The following is a 26118-nucleotide window of genomic DNA, read 5'->3' on the forward strand; positions in this document are numbered from 1 at the left end:
GGCTAGTGACCCTGGTGGTCTCAAAGGCTAGTGACCCTGGTGGTCTCAAAGACCTGTGACATTGGTGGTCTCAAAGGCTTGTGACATTGGTGGTCTCAAAGGCTTGTGACCTTGGTGGTCTCAAAGGCTTGTGACCTTGGTGGTCTCAATGGCTTGTGACATTGGTGGTCTCAAAGGCTTGTGACATTGGTGGTCTCAAAGGCTTGTGACCTTGGTGGTCTCAAAGGCTAGTGACCCTGGTGGTCTCAAAGGCTAGTGACCCTGGTGGTCTCAAAGGCTAGTGACCCTGGTGGTCTCAAAGGCTTGTGACCTTGGTGGTCTCAAAGATCTGTGACATTGGTGGTCTCAAAGATCTGTGACATTGGTGGTCTCAAAGATCTGTGACATTGGTGGTCTCCAAGACTTGCACATTAAGGTTCTCTAGCTTGGAGGACATTCTCAGTACAGACACCCAAGATCCCAGATTTTTACTCCTTTAAGACATCTGTCAATATGCATTCTGTGTTCCTTACTTTATGGTAAATCAGCCTTGGGGTTTAGTTGACTCTCTCACTAATCTGTTTTGTAGGTTTGTAAACTTTCCAGACCAACCTGTTGTGTGGCGTGAAATCAGTGTTATTACTTCGGCTCTCAGGAACGACTCGCAGGACAAACAAACTCAGTTTCTCCGAGGTAAGGGTTACGTACAGGAGTTGGGGAGGTTGGCAGCAAGTTAGGAATTCTATCCCTCTCCTAAATTATATTGTGATCTCTTCTGTAGTTTATTGTGATATGGAATCTCTTTGAGCTTTCCATTCTTCTGTGTCCCCTGGAATGATCTGCGTTTGTGACCTTTCTTGCTCTGTCATCTGCCCTGTTGTATGGCCATTTGCCTGAGTTTTAAGTTATTGCTTGTATTTTCCAGCCGTCTTTGAGACTCTGCCGGGTCGAGTGCAATGTGAGATGCTTTTAAAGGCCACTGAACAGTGCTTCGACACCCTGGAGCGCGCTGAGATGCTTCTGCTGCTCCTTAGACGTTTCCCAGAGACCGTGGTACAACACGGGGTAGGTTCTCAAGTGACACTGAGTCTTGGCAGCCAGCGTTGTCCTTACTTACGTACATTACTGCCTTTTTCCCAGCCTTTTTCACCACACAGCTATTTCCTAAGACGTTTGACAGTGGAAAACTAACCTGAACCTCTGGTAATTACTTTCAGTTCATTTCATATATTTTTTCCTCTCATTTGTACCCCAACAGCAGGGTATAGACCTTCTGCAAATCAATCTTCTTGCCGGTTAAAATAAGATGGTCCTGTCCGGGCTGCCCTCTGCAGCGCAGGAGCGCAATGGCATCTCGCTGAGGAGCTACACAGGGTCAAATTCAGTTTGCTCTAGGTGTGCGACTAGAGACTCCGGGCCTGGTTTAGTTCTTGGCGGAGGGGAATACTCCGCTAATTTCCCATCCTCCCTATTACAATTCCATTATATTCTATGGAGATTGTAATACGACGGACAGGATATCCGTCACCGTTGTGATGGAATATTTCATCAGCCGAGAACTAAATGAAGCCCTCAGACTGACCATATGGAGATCATCATTGGCCTTCTACAAAAGAAACATTCTGGCCCAAACTGCTCAAGCACACCCCTATACACAGGAACACGTGCTAGATGTAGCCGTGTTGGGCCTGGTCTGCTGGGTGTAGCGTGATCCATGTGGCACAGCGATCAAGGGATCCTGGCACAATCTCATCACTTCGTGTGACTCACTCAGGCAACAAGTGTTGGATGCAAATGCTTGAACTACATTGAGCCACCAGCAGGCAGTCGGGGCCCCTTCGTCTGTGCCTGTTCAGACAGGGAGCACTGTATGGAAATCATTGTGGGCTGGTTCCAAAGGACGCATCCGGAGTGAAGTGCATGGCCTGTCCCAGTTGAAGGGGAACACGTACAACACCGAAGCGTATTGGGGCGATGTTCAGGTTGAATTTACTGTTACTCAAGCATCACAAGACCATTTTTTCTCTTTGTTGACCAAAGACCTTGGAAAAGCTACCCCTGATCTAGTGTTGCTAGATGACCCCCTGTCCAACACTCGCTGTCCTATCCATGGACCCTTGTTAGGTATAAACTTCACCAGGGGGTGTGAGGGCCGCAAGCCCGCCCTCACTCTTCACCAGCAGCTTGAGCGAACAATCCTCGCTTCTTCAATCAATCAGGGATTTGTAAAGCGCGCTACTCACCCGTGAGGGTCTCAAGGTGCCTGAGGGTCTTCAGGGCAACACCATCTTGCCTGCAGTGCGGTTTCGCGGTTCTTCTCGTGCATCAGAGGGCAGTGATTTTGGAGCGTTTCTGTCCTCTTGCCCGTTGAGGGGCCCCTCCTGTGCCTGCCTTGGGGTGCGCAGGAGGGGCCCTCTTGTGCACGCATTGGGGTGCGCAGGAGGGGCCCTCTTGTGCCTGCCTTGGGGTGCGCAGGAGGGGCCCTCTTGTGCACGCATTGGGGTGCGCAGGAGGGGCCCTCTTGTGCACGCATTGGGGTGCGCAGGAGGGGCCCTCTTGTGCCTGCCTTGGGGTGCGCAGGAGGGGCCCTCTTGTGCACGCATTGGGGTGCGCAGGAGGGGCCCTCTTGTGCCTGCCTTGGGGTGCGCAGGAGGGGCCCTCTTGTGCACGCATTGGGGTGCGCAGGAGGGGCCCTCCTGTGCCTGCCTTGGGGTGCGCAGGAGGGGCCCTCTTGTGCACGCATTGGGGTGCGCAGGAGGGGCCCTCCTGTGCCTGCCTTGGGGTGCGCAGGAGGGGCCCTCTTGTGCACGCATTGGGGTGCGCAGGAGGGGCCCTCCTGTGCCTGCCTTGGGGTGCGTAGGAGGGGCCCTCTTGTGCACGCATTGGGGTGCGCAGGAGGGGCCCTCTTGTGCCTGCCTTGGGGTGCGCAGGAGGGGCCCTCTTGTGCACGCCTTGGGGTGCGCAGGAGGGGCCCTCTTGTGCCTGCCTTGGGGTGCGCAGGAGGGGCCCTCTTGTGCACGCATTGGGGTGCAGGTGGGGTTCTAGGTTATTCCGCCAGGCAAGCGGACGCGCCAGTACCGGCTGGCGCCCCAGTTCTCTTACCGTCTCTCCAGAGCCGCTGTCCAAGCCTTGTGGTTCTGTTGATTGGGGTCGGACTGCCTATCGGGGGGGCACTTTCACTGCTGTGGGGGCGGTTTTGTTGCTGGGGACCCGCCAGCCACGCGCCTACAGCCCTTCTAAGTGATGCAACAAGGGGTGGCTTGGAGGCTGCTCCAAGCATACTGTAACCCCCCGTGTTCTGCATTGGTTATTTGGGGGTGCTGCAGGTCGGACCGAGGCAGGCGGTCTCCACTGTGACCCTAATCCTTGCAGAACAGCAAAGGTGCCCGCTCTCTGCCAGCCGAGCGCATGCCAGTCCGGTAACCCGCGGACCGGTGCCCCCTGCTAGAGGAGGGTACCCCCACCCCCAGTTTAACCTCTTGCCCAAAACTAGAGGATTGCTTTTCTGGAGAGTTTGATCTTTGCAAACACTGGGGCCCATCACTGGAATCTGCCCCCCATCTCTGCCCAGCGCGGAGCCCTGACCTGCCCCCTGGGCACCGGTGACTTGCACTTCACTCGAACCATTTTCCCAAGAGGGGGAATTTTCTCGTTTCGGTGGCGGCCTTTTTGGATTGAAATGTTTTCTCACTAAGGCGCTACCAAGGCACTTTGGGCCGAACCTGGCCGTACGTCAGCCTCACAACCTAGATCTGTTCTGTGTCTACCAGGTTTAACTGTTCTGTTCACACAACTGCTTCATTAACTATCATTTTCCTAAAGTAAGCCCCTGCTCTTTGCTGGGTCCCACTGAACCCCGGTTTCTAAGCCCCCCTGCCTCCTGGGGGTCAGCCAAGTGTCCAAAGGAGGAGTGTTCCTCGGCTGTGGCCCTGTCACACCAGTTGTAAATGGTATTATCCCAAAGGGTAGTGTCCAGTAACTTCCCACGCCCTGGGGACCCCCGCCTCACGATCCTACAGTGACCTTGCTTTGTTTCTTCCCACGCCCTGGGGACCCCCGCTTCACGATCTTACAGTGACCTTGCTTTGTTTCTTCCCACGCCCTGGGGACCCCCGGCCTCACGATCTTACAGTGACCTCGCTTTGTTTCTTCCCACGCCCTGGGGACCCCCGGCCTCGCGATCCTACAGTGACCTTGCTTTGTTTCTTCCCACGCCCTGGGGACCCCCGGCCTCACGATCTTACAGTGACCTCGCTTTGTTTCTTCCCACGCCCTGGGGACCCCCGGCCTCACGATCTTACACTGACCTTGCTTTGTTTCTTCCCACGCCCTGGGGACCCCCGGCCTCGCGATCTTACAGTGACCTTGCTTTGTTTCTTCCCACGCCCTGGGGACCCCCGGCCTCGCGATCCTACAGTGACCTTGCTTTGTTTCTTCCCACGCCCTGGGGACCCCCGGCCTCACGATCCTACAGTGACCTTGCTTTGTTTCTTCCCACGCCCTGGGGACCCCCGGCCTCACGATCTTACAGTGACCTTGCTTTGTTTCTTCCCACGCCCTGGGGACCCCCGGCCTCACGATCCTACAGTGACCTTGCTTTGTTTCTTCCCACGCCCTGGGGACCCCCGGCCTCGCGATCTTACAGTGACCTTGCTTTGTTTCTTCCCACGCCCTGGGGACCCCCGCCTCACGATCCTACAGTGACCTTGCTTTGTTTCTTCCCACGCCCTGGGGACCCCCGCTTCACGATCTTACAGTGACCTTGCTTTGTTTCTTCCCACGCCCTGGGGACCCCCGGCCTCACGATCTTACAGTGACCTCGCTTTGTTTCTTCCCACGCCCTGGGGACCCCCGGCCTCACGATCCTACAGTGACCTTGCTTTGTTTCTTCCCACGCCCTGGGGACCCCCGGCCTCGCGATCTTACAGTGACCTTGCTTTGTTTCTTCCCACGCCCTGGGGACCCCCGGCCTCACGATCCTACAGTGACCTTGCTTTGTTTCTTCCCACGCCCTGGGGACCCCCGGCCTCACGATCCTACAGTGACCTTGCTTTGTTTCTTCCCACGCCCTGGGGACCCCCGCCTCACGATCTTACAGTGACCTCGCTTTGATTCTGGGAAACGTTCTCTGTAATTGTGGAGAGAACAGTTACTTTCCCAAAGACAGAAACCTTTCCCCAAACTGGTTGTGGTACTGATTCTCGACCTGCAGCACGTAAATGGAAAATGTGCGTTTATAGCAAAGGAAATAATAATGAATTGATGGAACTAACTCTGAAATAGCATCTTTTGGATATTGTGTATTTTAGAAAATAAAAAATTGCCTTTTGCTCCAGTGACTTTTTTTCAATTCTAATGTTTTTGAAGGTTTGGTTGGTGTGTGACATGGAATATCACCAACGTCGATGATACATCTATCCCAGCCCACCAGTCAGATCATTTATAAAGTGCCAGACGTCTGGCAGCGAGGCTGGGGTGGGCAGGCCGCACCAGGGGACGCTCACTGAGGGTGTAAAGTGCCAGACGTGGGTGTAAAGTGCCAGACGTGCGGCAGCGAGGCTGGGGTGGGCAGGCCGCTTCAGGGGACGCTCACTGAGGGTGTAAAGTGCCAGATGTGGGTGTAAAGTGCCAGACGTGTGGCAGCGAGGCTGGGGTGGGCAGGCCGCACCAGGGGACGCTCACTGAGGGTGTAAAGTGCCAGACGTGGGTGTAAAGTGCCAGACGTGTGGCAGCGAGGCTGGGGTGGGCAGGCCGCACCAGGGGACGCTCACTGAGGGTGTAAAGTGCCAGACGTGGGTGTAAAGTGCCAGACGTGCGGCAGCGAGGCTGGGGTGGGCAGGCCGCTCCAGGGGACGCTCACTGAGGGTGTAAAGTGCCAGATGTGGGTGTAAAGTGCCAGACGTGCGGCAGCGAGGCTGGGGTGGGCAGGCCGCACCAGGGGACGCTCACTGAGGGTGTAAAGTGCCAGACGTGGGTGTAAAGTGCCAGACGTGCGGCAGCGAGGCTGGGGTGGGCAGGCCGCACCAGGGGACGCTCACTGAGGGTGTAAAGTGCCAGACGTGGGTGTAAAGTGCCAGACGTGCGGCAGCGAGGCTGGGGTGGGCAGGCCGCTCCAGGGGACGCTCACTGAGGGTGTAAAGTGCCAGATGTGGGTGTAAAGTGCCAGACGTGTGGCAGCGAGGCTGGGGTGGGCAGGCCGCACCAGGGGACGCTCACTGAGGGTGTAAAGTGCCAGACGTGGGTGTAAAGTGCCAGACGTGTGGCAGCGAGGCTGGGGTGGGCGGGCCGCACCAGGGGACGCTCACTGAGGGTGTAAAGTGCCAGACGTGGGTGTAAAGTGCCAGACGTGCGGCAGCGAGGCTGGGGTGGGCGGGCCGCACCAGGGGACGCTCACTGAGGGTGTAAAGTGCCAGACGTGGGTGTAAAGTGCCAGACGTCTGGCAGCGAGGCTGGGGTGGGCAGGCCGCACCAGGGGACGCTCACTGAGGGTGTAAAGTGCCAGACGTGGGTGTAAAGTGCCAGACGTGCGGCAGCGAGGCTGGGGTGGGCAGGCCGCTCCAGGGGACGCTCACTGAGGGTGTAAAGTGCCAGATGTGGGTGTAAAGTGCCAGACGTGTGGCAGCGAGGCTGGGGTGGGCAGGCCGCACCAGGGGACGCTCACTGAGGGTGTAAAGTGCCAGACGTGGGTGTAAAGTGCCAGACGTGTGGCAGCGAGGCTGGGGTGGGCAGGCCGCACCAGGGGACGCTCACTGAGGGTGTAAAGTGCCAGACGTGGGTGTAAAGTGCCAGACGTGCGGCAGCGAGGCTGGGGTGGGCAGGCCGCACCAGGGGACGCTCACTGAGGGTGTAAAGTGCCAGACGTGGGTGTAAAGTGCCAGACGTCTGGCAGCGAGGCTGGGGTGGGCAGGCCGCACCAGGGGACGCTCACTGAGGGTGTAAAGTGCCAGATGTGGGTGTAAAGTGCCAGACGTGGGTGTAAAGTGCCAGATGTGGGTGTAAAGTGCCAGACGTGGGTGTAAAGTACCAGACGTGCGGCAGCGAGCCTGGGGTGGGCAGGCCGCACCAGGGGACGCTCACTGAGGGTGTAAAGTGCCAGACGTGTGGCAGCGAGGCTGGGGTGGGCAGGCCGCTCCAGGGGACGCTCACTGAGGGTGTAAAGTGCCAGACATGGGTGTAAAGTGCCAGACGTGCGGCAGCGAGGCTGGGGTGGGCAGGCCGCTCCAGGGGACGCTCACTGAGGGTGTAAAGTGCCAGACGTGCGGCAGCGAAGCTGGGGTGGGCAGGCCGCACCAGGGGACGCTCACTGAGGGTGTCAAGTGCCAGACGTCTGGCAGCGAAGCTGGGGTGGGCAGGCCGCACCAGGGGACGCTCACTGAGGGTGTAAAGTGCCAGACATGGGTGTAAAGTGCCAGACGTGCGGCAGCGAGGCTGGGGTGGGCAGGCCGCACCAGGGGACGCTCACTGAGGGTGTAAAGTGCCAGACGTGGGTGTAAAGTGCCAGACGTCTGGCAGCGAGGCTGGGGTGGGCAGGCCGCACCAGGGGACGCTCACTGAGGCTGTAAAGTGCCAGATGTGGGTGTAAAGTGCCAGACGTGGGTGTAAAGTGCCAGATGTGGGTGTAAAGTGCCAGACGTGGGTGTAAAGTACCAGACGTGCGGCAGCGAGCCTGGGGTGGGCAGGCCGCTCCAGGGGACGCTCACTGAGGGTGTAAAGTGCCAGACGTGCGGCAGCGAGGCTGGGGTGGGCAGGCCGCTCCAGGGGACGCTCACTGAGGGTGTAAAGTGCCAGACATGGGTGTAAAGTGCCAGACGTGCGGCAGCGAGGCTGGGGTGGGCAGGCCGCTCCAGGGGACGCTCACTGAGGGTGTAAAGTGCCAGACATGGGTGTAAAGTGCCAGACGTGCGGCAGCGAGGCTGGGGTGGGCAGGCCGCTCCAGGGGACGCTCACTGAGGGTGTAAAGTGCCAGACATGGGTGTAAAGTGCCAGACGTGCGGCAGCGAGGCTGGGGTGGGCAGGCCGCTCCAGGGGACGCTCACTGAGGGTGTAAAGTGCCAGACGTGCGGCAGCGAAGCTGGGGTGGGCAGGCCGCACCAGGGGACGCTCACTGAGGGTGTAAAGTGCCAGACGTCTGGCAGCGAGGCTGGGGTGGGCAGGCCGCACCAGGGGACGCTCACTGAGGGTGTAAAGTGCCAGACGTGGGTGTAAAGTACCAGACGTGCGGCAGCGAGCCTGGGGTGGGCAGGCCGCACCAGGGGACGCTCACTGAGGGTGTAAAGTGCCAGACGTGGGTGTAAAGTGCCAGACGTGCGGCAGCGAGGCTGGGGTGGGCAGGCCGCACCAGGGGACGCTCACTGAGGGTGTAAAGTGCCAGACGTGGGTGTAAAGTGGCAGACGTGCAGCAGCGAGGCTGGGGTGGGCGGGCCGCACCAGGGACCCTCACTGAGGGTGTAAAGTACCAGACGTGCGGCAGCGAGGCTGGGGTGGGCGGGCCGCACCAGGGGACGCTCACTGAGGGTGTAAAGTGCCAGACATGGGTGTAAAGTGCCAGACGTGCGGCAGCGAGGCTGGGGTGGGCAGGCCGCACCAGGGGACGCTCACTGAGGGTGTAAAGTGCCAGACGTCTGGCAGCGAGGCTGGCGTGGGCAGGCCGCACCAGGGGACGCTCACTGAGGGTGTAAAGTGCCAGACGTGGGTGTAAAGTGCCAGACGTGCGGCAGCGAGGCTGGGGTGGGCAGGCCGCTCCAGGGACCCTCACTGAGGGTGTAAAGTGCCAGACGTCTGGCAGCGAGGCTGGGGTGGGCAGGCCGCACCAGGGGACGCTCACTGAGGGTGTAAAGTGCCAGACGTGGGTGTAAAGTGCCAGACGTGCGGCAGCGAGGCTGGGGTGGGCGGGCCGCACCAGGGGACGCTCACTGAGGGTGTAAAGTGCCAGACGTGGGTGTAAAGTACCAGACGTGCGGCAGCGAGGCTGGGGTGGGCAGGCCGCACCAGGGGACGCTCACTGAGGGTGTAAAGTGCCAGACGTGCGGCAGCGAGGCTGGGGTGGGCAGGCCGCACCAGGGGACGCTCACTGAGGGTGTAAAGTGCCAGACGTGGGTGTAAAGTACCAGACGTGCAGCAGCGAGGCTGGGGTGGGCAGGCCGCACCAGGGGACGCTCACTGAGGGTGTAAAGTGCCAGACGTGGGTGTAAAGTACCAGACGTGCGGCAGCGAGCCTGGGGTGGGCAGGCCGCACCAGGGGACGCTCACTGAGGGTGTAAAGTGCCAGACGTGGGTGTAAAGTGCCAGACGTGCGGCAGCGAGGCTGGGGTGGGCAGGCCGCACCAGGGGACGCTCACTGAGGGTGTAAAGTGCCAGACGTGGGTGTAAAGTGGCAGACGTGCAGCAGCGAGGCTGGGGTGGGCGGGCCGCACCAGGGACCCTCACTGAGGGTGTAAAGTACCAGACGTGCGGCAGCGAAGCTGGGGTGGGCAGGCCGCACCAGGGGACGCTCACTGAGGGTGTCAAGTGCCAGACGTCTGGCAGCGAAGCTGGGGTGGGCAGGCCGCACCAGGGGACGCTCACTGAGGGTGTAAAGTGCCAGACGTCTGGCAGCGAGGCTGGGGTGGGCAGGCCGCACCAGGGGACGCTCACTGAGGGTGTAAAGTGCCAGACGTGGGTGTAAAGTACCAGACGTGCGGCAGCGAGGCTGGGGTGGGCAGGCCGCACCAGGGGACGCTCACTGAGGGTGTAAAGTGCCAGACGTGCAGCAGCGAGGCTGGGGTGGGCAGGCCGCACCAGGGGACGCTCACTGAGGGTGTAAAGTGCCAGACGTGGGTGTAAAGTGCCAGACGTGCGGCAGCGAGGCTGGGGTAGGCAGGCCGCACCAGGGGACGCTCACTGAGGGTCTAAAGTGCCAGACGTGCGGCAGCGAGGCTGGGGTGGGCAGGCTGCACCAGGGGACGCTCACTGAGGGTGTAAAGTGCCAGACGTGGGTGTAAAGTGCCAGACGTGTGGCAGCGAGGCTGGGGTGGGCAGGCCGCACCAGGGGACGCTCACTGAGGGTGTAAAGTGCCAGATGTGGGTGTAAAGTGCCAGACGTGTGGCAGCGAGGCTGGGGTGGGCAGGCCGCACCAGGGGACGCTCACTGAGGGTGTAAAGTGCCAGATGTGGGTGTAAAGTGCCAGACGTGTGGCAGCGAGGCTGGGGTGGGCGGGCCGCACCAGGGGACGCTCACTGAGGGTGTAAAGTGCCAGACGTGGGTGTAAAGTGCCAGACGTGTGGCAGCGAGGCTGGGGTGGGCGGGCCGCTCCAGGGGACGCTCACTGAGGGTGTAAAGTGCCAGATGTGGGTGTAAAGTGCCAGACGTGCGGCAGCGAGGCTGGGGTGGGCAGGCCGCTCCAGGGGACGCTCACTGAGGGTGTAAAGTGCCAGATGTGGGTGTAAAGTGCCAGACGTGTGGCAGCGAGGCTGGGGTGGGCAGGCCGCACCAGGGGACGCTCACTGAGGGTCTAAAGTGCCAGATGTGGGTGTAAAGTGCCAGACGTGCGGCAGCGAGGCTGGGGTGGGCAGGCCGCTCCAGGGGACGCTCACTGAGGGTGTAAAGTGCCAGATGTGGGTGTAAAGTGCCAGACGTGCGGCAGCGAGGCTGGGGTGGGCAGGCCGCACCAGGGGACGCTCACTGAGGGTGTAAAGTGCCAGACGTGGGTGTAAAGTGCCAGACGTGCGGCAGCGAGGCTGGGGTGGGCAGGCCGCACCAGGGGACGCTCACTGAGGGTGTAAAGTGCCAGACGTGGGTGTAAAGTGCCAGACGTCTGGCAGCGAGGCTGGGGTGGGCAGGCCGCACCAGGGGACGCTCACTGAGGCTGTAAAGTGCCAGATGTGGGTGTAAAGTGCCAGACGTGGGTGTAAAGTGGCAGATGTGGGTGTAAAGTGCCAGACGTGGGTGTAAAGTACCAGACGTGCGGCAGCGAGCCTGGGGTGGGCAGGCCGCTCCAGGGGACGCTCACTGAGGGTGTAAAGTGCCAGACGTGCGGCAGCGAAGCTGGGGTGGGCAGGCCGCACCAGGGGACGCTCACTGAGGGTGTAAAGTGCCAGACGTCTGGCAGCGAGGCTGGGGTGGGCAGGCCGCACCAGGGGACGCTCACTGAGGGTGTAAAGTGCCAGACGTGCGGCAGCGAGGCTGGGGTGGGCAGGCCGCTCCAGGGGACGCTCACTGAGGGTGTAAAGTGCCAGACATGGGTGTAAAGTGCCAGACGTGCGGCAGCGAGGCTGGGGTGGGCAGGCCGCTCCAGGGGACGCTCACTGAGGGTGTAAAGTGCCAGACGTGCGGCAGCGAAGCTGGGGTGGGCAGGCCGCACCAGGGGACGCTCACTGAGGGTGTAAAGTGCCAGACGTCTGGCAGCGAAGCTGGGGTGGGCAGGCCGCACCAGGGGACGCTCACTGAGGGTGTAAAGTGCCAGACATGGGTGTAAAGTGCCAGACGTGCGGCAGCGAGGCTGGGGTGGGCAGGCCGCTCCAGGGGACGCTCACTGAGGGTGTAAAGTGCCAGACGTGGGTGTAAAGTGCCAGACGTGCGGCAGCGAGGCTGGGGTGGGCAGGCCGCACCAGGGGACGCTCACTGAGGGTGTAAAGTGCCAGACGTGGGTGTAAAGTGGCAGACGTGCAGCAGCGAGGCTGGGGTGGGCGGGCCGCACCAGGGACCCTCACTGAGGGTGTAAAGTACCAGACGTGCGGCAGCGAGGCTGGGGTGGGCGGGCCGCACCAGGGGACGCTCACTGAGGGTGTAAAGTGCCAGACATGGGTGTAAAGTGCCAGACGTGCGGCAGCGAGGCTGGGGTGGGCAGGCCGCTCCAGGGGACGCTCACTGAGGGTGTAAAGTGCCAGACGTGCGGCAGCGAAGCTGGGGTGGGCAGGCCGCACCAGGGGACGCTCACTGAGGGTGTAAAGTGCCAGACGTCTGGCAGCGAGGCTGGGGTGGGCAGGCCGCACCAGGGGACGCTCACTGAGGGTGTAAAGTGCCAGACGTGGGTGTAAAGTACCAGACGTGCGGCAGCGAGCCTGGGGTGGGCAGGCCGCACCAGGGGACGCTCACTGAGGGTGTAAAGTGCCAGACGTGAGTGTAAAGTGCCAGACGTGCGGCAGCGAGGCTGGGGTGGGCAGGCCGCACCAGGGGACGCTCACTGAGGGTGTAAAGTGCCAGACGTGGGTGTAAAGTGGCAGACGTGCAGCAGCGAGGCTGGGGTGGGCGGGCCGCACCAGGGACCCTCACTGAGGGTGTAAAGTACCAGACGTGCGGCAGCGAGGCTGGGGTGGGCGGGCCGCACCAGGGGACGCTCACTGAGGGTGTAAAGTGCCAGACATGGGTGTAAAGTGCCAGACGTGCGGCAGCGAGGCTGGGGTGGGCAGGCCGCACCAGGGGACGCTCACTGAGGGTGTAAAGTGCCAGACATGGGTGTAAAGTGCCAGACGTGCGGCAGCGAGGCTGGGGTGGGCAGGCCGCTCCAGGGGACGCTCACTGAGGGTGTAAAGTGCCAGACATGGGTGTAAAGTGCCAGACGTGCGGCAGCGAGGCTGGGGTGGGCAGGCCGCTCCAGGGGACGCTCACTGAGGGTGTAAAGTGCCAGACGTGCGGCAGCGAAGCTGGGGTGGGCAGGCCGCACCAGGGGACGCTCACTGAGGGTGTAAAGTGCCAGACATGGGTGTAAAGTGCCAGACGTGCGGCAGCGAGGCTGGGGTGGGCAGGCCGCTCCAGGGGACGCTCACTGAGGGTGTAAAGTGCCAGACATGGGTGTAAAGTGCCAGACGTGCGGCAGCGAGGCTGGGGTGGGCAGGCCGCTCCAGGGGACGCTCACTGAGGGTGTAAAGTGCCAGACGTGCGGCAGCGAAGCTGGGGTGGGCAGGCCGCACCAGGGGACGCTCACTGAGGGTGTAAAGTGCCAGACGTCTGGCAGCGAGGCTGGGGTGGGCAGGCCGCACCAGGGGACGCTCACTGAGGGTGTAAAGTGCCAGACGTCTGGCAGCGAGGCTGGCGTGGGCAGGCCGCACCAGGGGACGCTCACTGAGGGTGTAAAGTGCCAGACGTGGGTGTAAAGTGCCAGACGTGCGGCAGCGAGGCTGGGGTGGGCAGGCCGCTCCAGGGACCCTCACTGAGGGTGTAAAGTGCCAGACGTCTGGCAGCGAGGATGGGGTGGGCAGGCCACACCAGGGGACGCTCACTGAGGGTGTAAAGTGCCAGACGTGGGTGTAAAGTGCCAGACGTGCGGCAGCGAGGCTGGGGTGGGCGGGCCGCACCAGGGGACGCTCACTGAGGGTGTAAAGTGCCAGACGTGGGTGTAAAGTACCAGACGTGCGGCAGCGAGGCTGGGGTGGGCAGGCCGCACCAGGGGACGCTCACTGAGGGTGTAAAGTGCCAGACGTGCGGCAGCGAGGCTGGGGTGGGCAGGCCGCACCAGGGGACGCTCACTGAGGGTGTAAAGTGCCAGACGTGGGTGTAAAGTACCAGACGTGCAGCAGCGAGGCTGGGGTGGGCAGGCCGCACCAGGGGACGCTCACTGAGGGTGTAAAGTGCCAGACGTGGGTGTAAAGTACCAGACGTGCGGCAGCGAGCCTGGGGTGGGCAGGCCGCACCAGGGGACGCTCACTGAGGGTGTAAAGTGCCAGACGTGGGTGTAAAGTGCCAGACGTGCGGCAGCGAGGCTGGGGTGGGCAGGCCGCACCAGGGGACGCTCACTGAGGGTGTAAAGTGCCAGACGTGGGTGTAAAGTGGCAGACGTGCAGCAGCGAGGCTGGGGTGGGCGGGCCGCACCAGGGACCCTCACTGAGGGTGTAAAGTACCAGACGTGCGGCAGCGAGGCTGGGGTGGGCAGGCCGCACCAGGGGACGCTCACTGAGGGTGTAAAGTGCCAGACGTGGGTGTAAAGTACCAGACGTGCGGCAGCGAGGCTGGGGTGGGCAGGCCGCACCAGGGGACGCTCACTGAGGGTGTAAAGTGCCAGACGTGCAGCAGCGAGGCTGGGGTGGGCAGGCCGCACCAGGGGACGCTCACTGAGGGTGTAAAGTGCCAGACGTGGGTGTAAAGTACCAGACGTGCGGCAGCGAGGCTGGGGTGGGCAGGCCGCACCAGGGGACGCTCACTGAGGGTGTAAAGTGCCAGACGTGGGTGTAAAGTGCCAGACGTGCGGCAGCGAGGCTGGGGTGGGCAGGCCGCACCAGGGGACGCTCACTGAGGGTGTAAAGTGCCAGACGTCTGGCAGCGAGGCTGGGGTGGGCAGGCCGCACCAGGGGACGCTCACTGAGGGTCTAAAGTGCCAGACGTGCGGCAGCGAGGCTGGGGTGGGCAGGCTGCACCAGGGGACACTCACTGAGGGTGTAAAGTGCCAGACGTGGGTGTAAAGTGCCAGACGTGCGGCAGCGAGGCTGGGGTGGGCAGGCCGCACCAGGGGACGCTCACTGAGGGTGTAACGTGCCAGACGTGGGTGTAAAGTGTCAGACGTCTGGCAGCGAGGCTGGGGTGGGCAGGCCGCACCAGGGGACGCTCACTGAGGGTGTAAAGTGCCAGACGTGCGGCAGCGAGGCTGGGGTGGGCAGGCTGCACCAGGGGACGCTCACTGAGGGTGTAAAGTGCCAGACGTGGGTGTAAAGTGCCAGACGTGTGGCAGCGAGGCTGGGGTGGGCAGGCTGCACCAGGGACGCTCACTGAGGGTGTAAAGTGCCAGATGTGGGTGTAAAGTGCCAGACGTGCGGCAGCGAGGCTGGGGTGGGCAGGCCGCACCAGGGGACGCTCACTGAGGGTGTAAAGTGCCAGACGTCTGGCAGCGAGGCTGGGGTGGGCAGGCCGCACCAGGGGACGCTCACTGAGGGTGTAATGTGCCAGATGTGGGTGTAAAGTGCCAGACGTGCGGCAGCGAGGCTGGGGTGGGCAGGCCGCACCAGGGGACGCTCACTGAGGGTGTAAAGTGCCAGACATGGGTGTAAAGTGCCAGACGTGCGGCAGCGAGGCTGGGGTGGGCAGGCCGCACCAGGGGACGCTCACTGAGGGTCTAAAGTGCCAGACGTGCGGCAGCGAGGCTGGGGTGGGCAGGCTGCACCAGGGGACACTCACTGAGGGTGTAAAGTGCCAGACGTGGGTGTAAAGTGCCAGACGTGCGGCAGCGAGGCTGGGGTGGGCAGGCCGCACCAGGGGACGCTCACTGAGGGTGTAACGTGCCAGACGTGGGTGTAAAGTGTCAGACGTCTGGCAGCGAGGCTGGGGTGGGCAGGCCGCACCAGGGGACGCTCACTGAGGGTGTAAAGTGCCAGACGTGCGGCAGCGAGCCTGGGGTGGGCAGGCTGCACCAGGGGACGCTCACTGAGGGTGTAAAGTGCCAGACGTGGGTGTAAAGTGCCAGACGTGTGGCAGCGAGGCTGGGGTGGGCAGGCTGCACCAGGGACGCTCACTGAGGGTGTAAAGTGCCAGATGTGGGTGTAAAGTGCCAGACGTGCGGCAGCGAGGCTGGGGTGGGCAGGCCGCACCAGGGGACGCTCACTGAGGGTGTAAAGTGCCAGACGTCTGGCAGCGAGGCTGGGGTGGGCAGGCCGCACCAGGGGACGCTCACTGAGGGTGTAATGTGCCAGATGTGGGTGTAAAGTGCCAGACGTGCGGCAGCGAGGCTGGGGTGGGCAGGCCGCACCAGGGGACGCTCACTGAGGGTGTAAAGTGCCAGACATGGGTGTAAAGTGCCAGACGTGCGGCAGCGAGGCTGGGGTGGGCAGGCCTCTCCAGGGGACGCTCACTGAGGGTGTAAAGTGCCAGACATGGGTGTAAAGTGCCAGACGTGCGGCAGCGAGGCTGGGGGTCGGCAGGCCGCTCCAGGGGACGCTCACTGAGGGTGTAAAGTGCCAGACGTGCGGCAGCGAGGCTGGGGTGGGCAGGCCGCACCAGGGGACGCTCACTGAGGGTGTAAAGTGCCAGACGTCTGGCAGCGAGGCTGGGGTGGGCAGGCCGCACCAGGGGACGCTCACTGAGGGTGTAAAGTGCCAGACGTGGGTGTAAAGTGCCAGACGTGCGGCAGCGAGGCTGGGGTGGGCGGGCCGAACCAGGGACCCTCACTGAGGGTGTAAAGTGCCAGACGTCTGGCAGCGAGGCTGGGGTGGGCGGGCCGCACCAGGGACCCTCACTGAGGGTGTAAAGTACCAGACGTGCGGCAGCGAGGCTGGGGTGGGCAGGCCGCACCAGGGGACGCTCACTGAGGGTGTAAAGTGCCAGACGTGGGTGTAAAGTGCCAGACGTCTGGCAGCGAGGCTGGGGTGGGCAGGCCGCACCAGGGGACGCTCACTTAGGGTGTAAAGTGCCAGACGTGTGGCAGCGAGGCTGGGGTGGGCAGGCCGCACCAGGGGACGCTCACTGAGGGTGTAAAGTGCCAGACGTGGGTGTAAAGTGCCAGACGTGTGGCAGCGAGGCTGGGGTGGGCAGGCTGCACCAGGGACGCTCACTGAGGGTGTAAAGTGCCAGACGTCTGGCAGCGAGGCTGGGGTGGGCAGGCCGCACCAGGGACGCTCACTGAGGGTGTAAAGTGCCAGACGTGTGGCAGCGAGGCTGGGGTGGGCAGGCCGCACCAGGGGACGCTCACTGAGGGTGTAAAGTGCCAGATGTGGGTGTAAAGTGACAGACGTGTGGCAGCGAGGCTGGGGTGGGCAGGCCGCACCAGGGGACGCTCACTGAGGGTGTAAAGTGCCAGACATGGGTGTAAAGTGCCAGACGTGCGGCAGCGAGGCTGGGGTGGGCAGGCCGCTCCAGGGGACGTTCACTGAGGGTGTAAAGTGCCAGACATGGGTGTAAAGTGCCAGACGTGCGGCAGCGAGGCTGGGGTGGGCAGGCCGCACCAGGGGACGCTCACTGAGGGTGTAAAGTGCCAGACGTGGGTGTAAAGTGCCAGACGTCTGGCAGCGAGGCTGGGGTGGGCAGGCCGCACCAGGGGACGCTCACTTAGGGTGTAAAGTGCCAGACGTGTGGCAGCGAGGCTGGGGTGGGCAGGCCGCACCAGGGGACGCTCACTGAGGGTGTAAAGTGCCAGACGTGGGTGTAAAGTGCCAGACGTGTGGCAGCGAGGCTGGGGTGGGCAGGCCGCACCAGGGGACGCTCACTGAGGGTGTAAAGTGCCAGATGTGCGGCAGCGAAGCTGGGGTGGGCAGGCCGCACCAGGGGACGCTCACTGAGGGTGTAAAGTGCCAGACGTCTGGCAGCGAGGCTGGGGTGGGCAGGCCGCACCAGGGGACGCTCACTGAGGGTGTAAAGTGCCAGACGTCTGGCAGCGAGGCTGGCGTGGGCAGGCCGCACCAGGGGACGCTCACTGAGGGTGTAAAGTGCCAGATGTGGGTGTAAAGTGCCAGACGTGTGGCAGCGAGGCTGGGGTGGGCAGGCCGCACCAGGGGACGCTCACTGAGGGTGTAAAGTGCCAGACATGGGTGTAAAGTGCCAGACGTGCGGCAGCGAGGCTGGGGTGGGCAGGCCGCTCCAGGGGACGTTCACTGAGGGTGTAAAGTGCCAGACATGGGTGTAAAGTGCCAGACGTGCGGCAGCGAGGCTGGGGTGGGCAGGCCGCACCAGGGGACGCTCACTGAGGGTGTAAAGTGCCAGACGTGGGTGTAAAGTGCCAGACGTGCTGCAGCGAGGCTGGGGTGGGCAGGCCGCACCAGGGGACGCTCACTGAGGGTGTAAAGTGCCAGACGTCTGGCAGCGAGGCTGGGGTGGGCAGGCCGCACCAGGGGACGCTCACTGAGGGTGTAAAGTGCCAGATGTGGGTGTAAAGTGCCAGACGTGCGGCAGCGAGGCTGGGGTGGGCAGGCCGCACCAGGGGACGCTCACTGAGGGTGTAAAGTGCCAGACGTGCGGCAGCGAAGCTGGGGTGGGCAGGCCGCACCAGGGGACGCTCACTGAGGGTGTAAAGTGCCAGACATGGGTGTAAAGTGCCAGACGTGCGGCAGCGAGGCTGGGGTGGGCAGGCCGCTCCAGGGGACGCTCACTGAGGGTGTAAAGTGCCAGACATGGGTGTAAAGTGCCAGACGTGCGGCAGCGAGGCTGGGGTGGGCAGGCCGCTCCAGGGGACGCTCACTGAGGGTGTAAAGTGCCAGACGTGCGGCAGCGAGGCTGGGGTGGGCAGGCCGCACCAGGGGACGCTCACTGAGGGTGTAAAGTGCCAGACGTCTGGCAGCGAGGCTGGGGTGGGCAGGCCGCACCAGGGGACGCTCACTGAGGGTGTAAAGTGCCAGACGTCTGGCAGCGAGGCTGGGGTGGGCAGGCCGCTCCAGGGGACGCTCACTGAGGGTGTAAAGTGCCAGATGTGGGTGTAAAGTGCCAGACGTCTGGCAGCGAGGCTGGGGTGGGCAGGCCGCACCAGGGGACGCTCACTGAGGGTGTAAAGTGCCAGACGTCTGGCAGCGAGGCTGGGGTGGGCAGGCCGCACCAGGGGACGCTCACTGAGGGTGTAAAGTGCCAGATGTGGGTGTAAAGTGCCAGACGTGCGGCAGCGAGGCTGGGGTGGGCAGGCCGCACCAGGGGACGCTCACTGAGGGTGTAAAGTGCCAGACGTGGGTGTAAAGTGCCAGACGTGCGGCAGCGAGGCTGGGGTGGGCAGGCCGCACCAGGGGACGCTCACTGAGGGTGTAAAGTGCCAGACGTGGGTGTAAAGTGCCAGACGTGCGGCAGCGAGGCTGGGGTGGGCAGGCCGCACCAGGGGACGCTCACTGAGGGTGTAAAGTGCCAGACGTGGGTGTAAAGTGCCAGACGTGCGGCAGCGAGGCTGGGGTGGGCAGGCCGCACCAGGGGACGCTCACTGAGGGTGTAAAGTGCCAGACGTGGGTGTAAAGTGCCAGACGTGCGGCAGCGAGGCTGGGGTGGGCAGGCCGCTCCAGGGGACGCTCACTGAGGGTGTAAAGTGCCAGATGTGGGTGTAAAGTGCCAGACGTGCGGCAGCGAGGCTGGGGTGGGCAGGCCGCTCCAGGGGACGCTCACTGAGGGTGTAAAGTGCCAGATGTGGGTGTAAAGTGCCAGACGTGCCGCAGCGAGGCTGGGGTGGGCAGGCCGCTCCAGGGGACGCTCACTGAGGGTGTAAAGTGCCAGATGTGGGTGTAAAGTGCCAGACGTGCCGCAGCGAGGCTGGGGTGGGCAGGCCGCTCCAGGGGACGCTCACTGAGGGTGTAAAGTGCCAGATGTGGGTGTAAAGTGCCAGACGTGAGGCAGCGAGGCTGGGGTGGGCAGGCCGCTCCAGGGGACGCTCACTGAGGGTGTAAAGTGCCAGACGTGGGTGTAAAGTACCAGACGTGCGGCAGCGAGGCTGGGGTGGGCAGGCCGCTCCAGGGGACGCTCACTGAGGGTGTAAAGTGCCAGATGTGGGTGTAAAGTGCCAGACGTGAGGCAGCGAGGCTGGGGTGGGCAGGCCGCTCCAGGGGACGCTCACTGAGGGTTTGTGGCTGTTCAAGGTCTGTGTGTTCCGTTCCCGTTCATGCTGTTGGGAGTTTTTCCCCTTTGTTGCTTCTGTAATTTGAGAACGACGGGGAAAGCTTTGCTGAGTTCTGATTTCAAGGTTTTCGGGCCAGATGTATCAAGCTCACCGTTTGGATTCCTTAATTAGCAAATTTTAAGAAATCGCTTTTTAAGAAATGCAAAATGGGATGTATCAAAATTGCGAGTCGGTAATATCGATTTCTTAAAATTCGAAAACGCGATTATCGAATCACAATTAGAGAATGCGACTCCGTTCATCCCTATGGGCATGTAGGCCTATAGGTGCGAATGGTTTTGCATTTCCCAATTTGCAAATTCCAGTTAGGAATTCGCAAATTAGGTAATGCAAACCCCAGGGTGCTGGGGGCCTAAGGCCCCCTCTGATGCACCCCCTAAAAAATATTTGCAAACATGCGAAAGGGCATATGTGCGCTACATGTCATTTTTAAAAATTGCACATGCTTCCCACCAAACGTGAGTTTGTGGTAATTGCATTTGGTAAACGCCCAATTCACATTTAGGAAATGCTTGATACATGTGCTTTGGAAATCGCGAATAGGAATTCTGTATTTGCGATTTCCTATTTAGAGAATCGCAATTTTTCCGATTCCTTAAAATTGCACAGCGAATGCCTTTTATACATCGGGAAAGACATTTTTGCATTCGCAAACAGCTGCATTTTGCAATTCACACCTTTTGCAAATGCAAAAAAGTTTGATACATCTGGCCTTAAGTCTCCTAATGAAGGTTCTGCATGGTGCAATTTCCTGCCTGGCTTGTGTGAGACGAGATAACTCACCTGGGCGAGAGGATCCTGGCAGAGATGGGCAGAGCCGGAAGGGTGACCATTAATACTAGAGTAACCAGTTGTAGGGAATGCCTTCCTTGGTTTTGTTACCCCGTAACGTTTTGCCTTTTGTTGATGCCAGTTATGATTGAAAGTGTGCTGGGACCCTGCTAACCAGGCAACAGCACCAGTTTAATTTCCCTAAACTACCTTTGTTTCCACAATTGGCACAGCTCTGGCACACAGATAAGTTCCTTGTAACTAGTACCCATGGTGCCAAGGGCCCTGATGCCAGGGAAGGTCTCTAAGGGTTACAGCATGTCTTATGCCACCCTAGGGACCCCTCACTCAGCTCAGACACACTGCCTCACAGCTTGTGTGTGCTGGTGGGGAGAAAATTACTAAGTCGACATGGCACTCCCCTCAGAGTGCCATGCCCACAACCCACTGCCTGTGGCATAGGTAAGTCACCCCTCCAGCAGGCCTTACAGCCCTAAGGCAGGGTGCACTATACCACAGGTGAGGGCATAGGTGCATGAGCACTATGCCCCTACAGTGTCTAAGCAAAACCTTAGACATTGTACGTGCAGGGTAGCCATAAGAGCATATGGTCTGGGAGTCTGTCAAACTCCACAGCACCATAATGGCTACACTGAAAACTGGGAAGTTTGGTATCAAACTTCTCAGCACAATAAATGCACACTGATGTCAATGTGGAATCTATTGAAAAATGCACACAGAGGGCATCTTATAGATGCCCCCTGTATACCAGTCCAATTCCTAGTGTTAGGCTGACCAGTTCCTGCCAGCCTGCCACAACCACTCTGTGGCCAGGAACAAAGCCTGTACTGGGTGGAGGTGCTTCTCACCTCCCCCTGCAGGAGCTGTAACACCTGGCGGTCAGCCTCAAAGGCTCATGCCTGTTACAGCGCCCCAGGGCATCCCAGGTAGTGGAGATGCACGCCCCTCAGGACACAGCCCCCACCTTTGGCGGCAAGTCTGGAGGAGATAATCAGAAAAACAAGGAGGAGAGTCACCCACCAGCCCCTTAGGTGTCCTGAGCTGATGTGACCCCTGCCTTAAGAAGTCCTCCATCTTGGGTTTGGAGGATTCCCCAAATAGGAATAGGGATGTGCCCCCCTCCCCTCAGGGAGGAGGCGCAAAGAGGGTGTATCCACCCTCCAGGGCAGTAGCCGTTAGCTACTGCCCCCCAGACGTGAACACACCCCTATATTGAGTATTTAGGGGCGACCCTGAACCCAGAAGATCAGATTTCCTGCAGCCTGAAGAAAGAAGAAGGACTGCTGACCTGAAAGCCCCGAGAGATGACGGAGATGACAACTGACTTGGCCCCAGCTTTTCCGGCCTGTCTCCAGACTCAAAGAACCTGCACAGCGACGCATCCAGCAGGACCAGCGACCTCAGAGGACTGACCTGCACCTAAAGGACCAAGAACCTCCCGAGGACAGCAGCTCTGTCCAGAAACAGCAACAAAATTGTGACAAAGAAGCAACTTTAAAGAGGCTCTCACTTCCCGCCAGAAGCGTGAGTCTTCGCCCTCTGCACCCGACGCCCCCGGCTCGAGTTCAGGAAAACCAAAACTGCAGAGAGGACTCCCAGGAGACTCCAATGAAGTGGACACACTGAGTCGACCTTCCCGCACCCCCACAGCGACTTCTGCAGAGAGGATCTAGAGGCACCCCCTGCCCACGACTGCCTGGTAACAAAGGAACCCGACGCCTGGACCAAACACTGCACCCCCAGGACCAAGAAGAACCACCTACCAGTGCAGGAGTAACTAGCAGGTGGCCCTCATCCTAGCCCAGTTGGTAGCTGGCCCGAGAAGCAATGCCAGAGTGCCCCCCGGGTCCCTCCATTTTTTTCAGTACAAAACCCGTCGCCTACTTTGCACACTGCACCCAGTCGCCCCTGTGCCGTTGAGGGTATGTTTTGTGTGCTTGTGTTCCCCCCACCCCCCTCCACCCAGTGCTCTACAAAACTCCCCTTGTCTGTTCCCCGAGGACGGAGGTACTTACCTGCTAGCAGACTGGAACTGGAGAACCCTGGATTCTCCATAGGCTCCTGTGTGTTTTGGGCCCTCCTTTGACCTCTGCACCTGACCGGCCCTGTGTTGCTGGTGCTGGGGTTTTGGGGTTGCCTTGAACCCCCAGTGGTGGGCTGCCTATGCCCAGGAGACGGACTGTGTAAGTGCTTTACTTACCTGAGAAACCTAGGCAAACTTATCTCCCCCAGGAACTGTTGATTTTTGCGCAGTGTCCACTTTTAAAATAGCTTATTGCCATTTTAACCTAAACTGTGTGTACTACTGCTTTGAATCAAAGTTCTATACTTACCTGTGTGAAGTACCTTGCATTTTATGTACTTACCTCAAATCTTGAATCCTGTGGTTCTGAAATAAATTAAGAAAATATATTTTTCTACATAAAAATGAATGGCCTGGAGTTAAGTCTTTGAGTGTGTGTTCCTCATTTATTGTCTGTGTGTGTGTACAACAAATGCTTAACACTACCCTCTGATAAGCCTACTGCTCGACCACACTACCCTAAAATAGAATGATCTAATTTTGCCACTATCTTACCTCTAAGGGGAACCCTTGGACTCTGTGCACTCTATCCCTCACTTTGAGATAGTATATACAGAGCCAATGTCCTACACCAGTGTTACCAGCCGGGGCGGGTTTAGAGTTCATCTCTTTCACCCCTTGAGTAGTAGCCTAAGTCTCACTCCTGTCGGTCACCCCCTCCCCCTCAGCCTGTGTCTAGTCTAACGAGGGCCCTGATATACAGTTGTATTCTGTGTTGTATTTCAGGTGCTCTGACACGTGTTGACTGTTTCCCTCCTTCACAATAGGTCAGCCTCGGGGAAACCTTGCTAGAGGCAGAAAGTATTGAAGAACAAGAGTCTCCGGTCAACTGTTTCAGAAAGTTATTTGGTGAGAAACAAACCTGTGCTGAGCATTTCTTACCCAGGGTCGGTGGCTTTGTCGTTCATTATGAAATTGTACTCAAAAGTATGCTTTTGTTACGAAATGTGTGAAATATTTCATAATGAAATTTGAGGGGAATTTTTCTGAAAACACGTTTCCGTAAGTCTGCTGAATGAGTGTTTTTGTACTTTGGGGGATGTGATATGATTTTATTAAGTAGACAGAGGCTGTTCCACATTTGCAGGGTTTTCAGAAACTATTGACATTAGTGAATGAAACCAAGTAAGGTTGTCCAATCTGTCCAAATAAAGCGTTTTGTAGCCGGCGAACAAAAGATGTGTTAGCAGCATTACTCTGGCAGCTGCCTGCATCTTTCTCAACTCTGGCCCCTGCCCCGAGGACATTTCCTGTGTTAAATCTCTATCCTGCAGCATTACCTCTGTGTAAGGAAATGCCAACTTCCTACACACTGCCCTTCAAAAACAACCGAAAAACACGTCTTTCTTCTTGCCCCGAGACCTTGTGATACAGTGCCAGGAAAATATTCATCTGCGTGAAAGCGTGTACACAAGCAGGGGAGCTTGGGGCAGGCACCCAGGCTTTGTGCAGAGATGTGTTTCAGGATCTCTGTACATCGGTGGAGACAGGGCAGACACCCAGGCCGTGTGCAGAGATGTGTTTCAGGATCTCTGTACACCGGTGGAGACGGGGCAGACACCCAGGCCATGTGCAGAGATGTGTTTCAGGATCTCTGTACACCGGTGGAGATGGGGCAGACACCCAGGCCATGGGCAGAGATGTGTTTCAGGATCTCTGTACACCGGTGGAGACAGGGCAGACACCCAGGCCATGTGCAGAGATGTGTTTCAGGATCTCTATACACCAGTGGAGATGGGGCAGACACTCCAGGCCATGTGCAGAGATGTGTTTCAGGATCTCTGTACACCGGTGGAAACTGGGCAGACACCCAGGCCGTGTGCACTGTGGATGCGGGGCAGACACCCAGGCCATGTGCAGAGATGTGTTTCAGGATCTCTGTACACCAGTGGAGATGGGGCAGACACTCCAGGCCATGTGCAGAGATGTGTTTCAGGATCTCTGTACACCGGTGGAAACTGGGCAGACACCCAGGCCGTGTGCACTGTGGAGACGGGGCAGACACTCCAGGCTGTGTGCAGAGATGTGTTTCAGGATCTCTGTACACCGGTGGAGATGGGGCAGACACCCAGGCCATGTGCAGAGATGTGTTTCAGGATCTCTGTGGATGCAGGGCAGACACCCAGGCCATGTGCAGAGATGTGTTTCAGGATCTCTGTACACCGGTGGAGACGGGGCAGGCACCCCAGGCCATGTGCAGAGATGTGTTTCAGGATCTCTGTACACCGGTGGAGACGGGGCAGACACCCAGGCCATGTGCAGAGATGTGTTTCAGGATCTCTGTGGATGCGGGGCAGACACCCAGGCCGTGTGCAGAGATGTGTTTCAGGATCTCTGTGGATGCGGGGCAGACACCCAGGCCGTGTGCAGAGATGTGTTTCAGGATCTCCGTACACCGGTGGAGATGGGGCAGACACCCAGGCCATGTGCAGAGATGTGTTTCAGGATCTCTGTACACCGGTGGAGACGGGGCAGACACCCAGGCCATGGGCAGAGATGTGTTTCAGGATCTCTGTACACCGGTGTAGACGGGGCAGACACCCAGGCCATGCGCAGAGATGTGTTTCAGGATCTCTGTACACCGGTGGAGACGGGGGAGACACCCAGGCCATGGGCAGAGATGTGTTTCAGGATCTCTGTACACCGGTGGAGACGGGGCAGACACCCAGGCCATGGGCAGAGATGTGTTTCAGGATCTCTGTACACCGGTGTAGACGGGGCAGACACCCAGGCCATGCGCAGAGATGTGTTTCAGGATCTCTGTACACCGGTGGAGACGGGGCAGACACCCAGGCCATGGGCAGAGATGTGTTTCATGATCTCTGTACACCGGTGGAGACTGGGCAGACACCCAGGCCGTGTGCAGAGATGTGTTTCAGGATCTCTGTGGATGCGGGGCAGACACCCAGGCCGTGTGCAGAGATGTGTTTCAGGATCTCTGTGGATGCGGGGCAGACACCCAGGCCGTGTGCAGAGATGTGTTTCAGGATCTCTGTGGATGCGGGGCAGACACCCAGGCCGTGTGCAGAGATGTGTTTCAGGATCTCTGTACACCGGTGTAGACGGGGCAGACACCAAGGCCATGGGCAGAGATGTGTTTCAGGATCTCTGTACACCGGTGGAGACTGGGCAGACACCCAGGCCGTGTGCACTGTGGATGCGGGGCAGACACCCAGGCCATGTGCAGAGATGTGTTTCAGGATCTCTGTGGATGCGGGGCAGACACCCAGGCCGTGTGCAGAGATGTGTTTCAGGATCTCTGTGGATGCAGGGCAGACACCCAGGCCATGCGCAGAGATGTGTTTCAGGATCTCTGTACACCAGTGGAGACTGGGCAGGCACCCCAGGCCATGTGCAGAGATGTGTTTCAGGATCTCTGTGGATGCGGGGCAGACACCCAGGCCATGTGCAAAGATGTGTTTCAGGATCTCTGTAGATGCGGGGCAGACACCCAGGCCATGTGCAGAGATGTGTTTCAGGATCTCTGTACACCGGTGGAGACTGGGCAGACACCCAGGCCATGCGCAGAGATGTGTTTCAGGATCTCCGTACACCGGTGGAGACGGGGCAGACACCCAGGCCATGTGCAGAGATGTGTTTCAGGATCTCTGTACACCGGTGGAGATGGGGCAGACACCCAGGCCATGGGCAGAGATGTGTTTCAGGATCTCTGTACACCGGTGTAGACGGGGCAGACACCCAGGCCATGCGCAGAGATGTGTTTCAGGATCTCCGTACACCGGTGGAGACGGGGCAGACACCCAGGCCATGCGCAGAGATGTGTTT

The 26118-nt window shown here is 59.9% G+C and overlaps 1 protein-coding gene across 2 annotated transcripts in view; it reads left to right on the plus strand.

The window, feature by feature from the left end:
• The window catches only part of INTS10 (integrator complex subunit 10), a 309261-nt gene that overhangs the window by 40189 nt on the left and 242954 nt on the right, over positions 1–26118 (plus strand). For both annotated transcript variants that reach the window (XM_069205745.1, XM_069205746.1), the window contains exons 3-5: positions 569–672; positions 905–1044; positions 23100–23181. In XM_069205745.1, coding sequence (XP_069061846.1) covers positions 569–672; positions 905–1044; positions 23100–23181 — 326 coding nt within the window. The remainder of the gene's footprint in view (positions 1–568; positions 673–904; positions 1045–23099; positions 23182–26118) is intronic.

This window comes from Pleurodeles waltl, chromosome 1_2 (genome assembly GCF_031143425.1).
Source record: "Pleurodeles waltl isolate 20211129_DDA chromosome 1_2, aPleWal1.hap1.20221129, whole genome shotgun sequence".
In the NCBI taxonomy this organism is placed as follows: Eukaryota; Metazoa; Chordata; class Amphibia; order Caudata; family Salamandridae; genus Pleurodeles; species Pleurodeles waltl.